Source organism: Bactrocera tryoni, chromosome 5, assembly GCF_016617805.1.
Source record: "Bactrocera tryoni isolate S06 chromosome 5, CSIRO_BtryS06_freeze2, whole genome shotgun sequence".
NCBI lineage: Eukaryota > Metazoa > Arthropoda > Insecta > Diptera > Tephritidae > Bactrocera > Bactrocera tryoni.
This window is the reverse complement of record NC_052503.1, coordinates 41,904,342-41,907,502: the sequence shown is the minus strand read 5'-3', so window position 1 is coordinate 41,907,502 and position 3,161 is coordinate 41,904,342. Positions and strand designations below refer to the sequence as shown.

The 3,161-nt window shown below is 40.7% G+C and overlaps 1 protein-coding gene across 1 annotated transcript; it reads right to left on the bottom strand.

Annotated features, from left to right (window-relative positions):
• Positions 1-2,047: 2,047 nt before the first annotated feature.
• On the bottom strand, positions 2,048-2,791 carry LOC120776379 (SH3 domain-containing protein C23A1.17). Its single transcript, XM_040106981.1, has 2 exons — positions 2,774-2,791; positions 2,048-2,704 (listed from the first exon to the last, which is right to left on the bottom strand). Exons 1-2 carry the CDS (start codon positions 2,789-2,791, stop codon positions 2,048-2,050), a joined length of 675 nt encoding a protein of 224 aa, XP_039962915.1.
• Positions 2,792-3,161: the final 370 nt, after the last annotated feature.

Below are 3,161 nucleotides of genomic sequence, written 5' to 3'. Positions count from 1 at the left end.
GAAGGATATGCCACTGCACTATACGGGAACAATATTGGTATGTATAATGTATGATGTATGCTTTCGTGTGGTTACTGTTGATTATGTGGCAGAAGAGCATTGCGACTTAGCATAATAGCTCTCAATAGAAAAAATAATAAAACACTGGAATACTCAAATCCGAATAGCTAACATTTGCTATATCTGGCTTCGCGTACAATTTTTGGATTTATTAAAATGCTGGAACACAAATGCTTATGGTGTAAAAGGATTATTTCATGTGGGCGCTACAAAAGTAGACCGATAGGGACTACAAACGACGCCATACTTTTTCCCGTTCTTTTGACATTTCTCTTCAGTGAGGTTTGCAATTTCATCACGGAAAAATATGCGATCCAACAAAGAGTCGAAATTATTAAAGTTTACTACCTAAATTCGGAGTCAGTGGCCTCAACTTTAAAAGCGCTACGTCCAATGTCTACGTATAGTAGAAAAGTTTTAATCCACAGGTACATACAGTACAAAATTTTCCCGTGCCAGTGAGACAAAGAAGTGCTCGTTTTGTCGAGAATATTTTTGTCGCTAGCACATCAATTGCCGAAGACCAAAATTAGTCTCTCACACCTCGTTCTCAAGTGATGGGCATCTCTGTGATGTCGTTGTGGAGAATTTTGTGAAAAGATCTTAGCCTACGTTCTTACTAGATCAAATTGACGCAAAAACTGAAGCCGCTTGACCACCAAAATCATCGTATGTTCGTGAATTGCGCTGAGCAACAACTTGAAAATCATCTGGATTTTCATCATCAGCATCATCATTATGGGCCAGCCTTATTATTGGGCCGTACTTCTTCCGTCCAACAGGACGGCGCCACACGCCACACAGCGAATGTCACAATCGATTTATTGAAAACTAAGTTTAGTGAACGTGAGATAACACGAAATGGCCCAGTTAATTGGCCGCCTTGGTTGTGCGATTTGACGCCGTTAGACTATTTCCTGTGGGGCTAAGTAAAGTCTATGGTCTATGCCAACAAGCCAGTGAGTATTGATGAACTTTGTATGAAAACCGTCGAAAATTTTTGTAGCGCGTATTGAAAAATAACGGGTTTCCTGGAAGATATAGTTTTTCGTTAAATCAAAGAATTAAAGAACATAGTTCATGGGGGTTTCTACTTTCTGATATCGTAAAATCGCCATTTATTTTGTTGCTTATTCAGAAGGGTATGTGCCTCAAGTGGAAGTCCGCACCAGTTAGTAGGACGCACCAGTGGTGCTAAAACTAAAAAAAGTATTGAAAATTGTTAATAAAAAAAAAGGAATTAGTAAAAAATAAAGAGCCAAATATCGATTTTCTTTTTCAAAACCTCATATTTCTGGTATTTTTCATAATTTCTGTTTCGTTCTAGCACCGCGGATGCAGAAAAGTGTACAGAATAAGAAAATATTTTCCGTTTGTGTTTCAGATTTTATTTACGGAAGCTAGGACTTCCGCTATGAGAAGGTGTCACCGCCGAGTTGCCGCCATTGCTCGGTACCCCTTTCTCTCATCTACTTGGATTAACAAAAACAATTTGTTAAGCTTCAGTAATTTTCTGGTCAAAAAGTTAGATACCACTCTTAAGTGAGAGTCTCACCAGCCCAAATCTTTTGGAGAATATAATTTTAAGAAATATTTGTTTTGTACAGAATATGGCTCTTGATGTCTGCAATGTTTCGAAAAGAACATATTTTAATGAAGAAATCCAGTCTCGATTTTTTTTGCACATACAATAATATTACTTGTTTATTTCATTGCACTAGTTATTCGATTACTTTGGTTATGTAATCACTATAAAGGTAACTATCAAATAATAAATACGAAAAAAATAAAATATTATTAAAACTAACAAATGTTAATAAATTAACAATCGAGCAAAAGTAAAACTTGAACTCTATGGTATATACATACTGACATACTGATGCACGGTATGTACATAAATGACTTTGGTACTATTCGCTTTTGATATGCTTGCATATCGACCTCCTTTTGCCTCTAATTAATCACTTTTTCTTTGCAACAAAGGAAATTAGAATAGGGAGTGGTGATGGTGGTGGGCCAATAATTTAGCCGAGTGCACAGGTACGGAATGGAGATGAGCGTGAGGTGTCACTATTTTAGCCACATGCGCTGTGGGGAAAGCATAACCGACTGACACGTGATGGGTGGTGGTTTTGGGACCGAGAACGGCACGGTATGACGGAGCTACAAATGCTGCAGGCTCCAATACTGGAGGCGCGAGCGCGGGTTGCAACACTGGCACGGGTACGGGCAGTGGAGCGGGCACCACGTGGTGATGATGATGTACTACGGGAGCTGGTAAGAGGGCGGGTGCTGGAAGGAATGGAGCAGGAGCTGGCAGGAATGCGGCAGGCGCTGGTAGAATTGGTGCAGGAGCTGGTAGAATCGGTGCTGGAGCTGGCAACAGTGGCGCTGGAGCAGGAAGGAATGGAGCAGGTGCTGGTAATAGATGAGGCGCTGGCAGCCAAGGCTCCGGTAGAGGTGCAGCAGCATGGAAATGCGGTTCAGGTAACCAGGGTTCGGGAGCGGGTGCAGCCGCATGGAAATGTGTTGGTGGCAGTACCGGTGGAGCCAGTTCGAAATGGTCCGGTATGGCTGAGTTCAGTGCAAGAGGATACGAAGGCTTAGCGACGGCTACTGCAGCCATGGCTAGCAAAGCGAAAGCCTACAATTAAAAAAAAATAACAATGCTTAGTTTTTAAAGTTCAAGAAAAAGCAAGGAGTGTATACTTACGAATTTTATGGACGTCATTTTGCTTATGTTTGTCAGAGTTTGAAGTTTACTGCTGTTTTACCAAAGACCCCACTTGTCTATGCAAATGTTATCTTGCTAATGAATTATTAATTTTAGTGCTGCCATTTATATGAAAAAATTCACATTACCCACAATTACTCGACAAACCATTGTACATTTCACTTTCGACCCAATACTTTGTTGGACTTGGTGACGAACTGTGGCGTCAATTGCCATTAAACCATTGTGGGTGACCATTTTTGGTGGTCAACAGTGGCAATCGGCCGATTACCGGCTCTTTAGTATTCAATGTGAAGGAAAGTGTTGTAGGCATTGGTTTGCTCTATTCACAAGCGCAATAGGCCCACTCACTTGTAAACTATTAGTA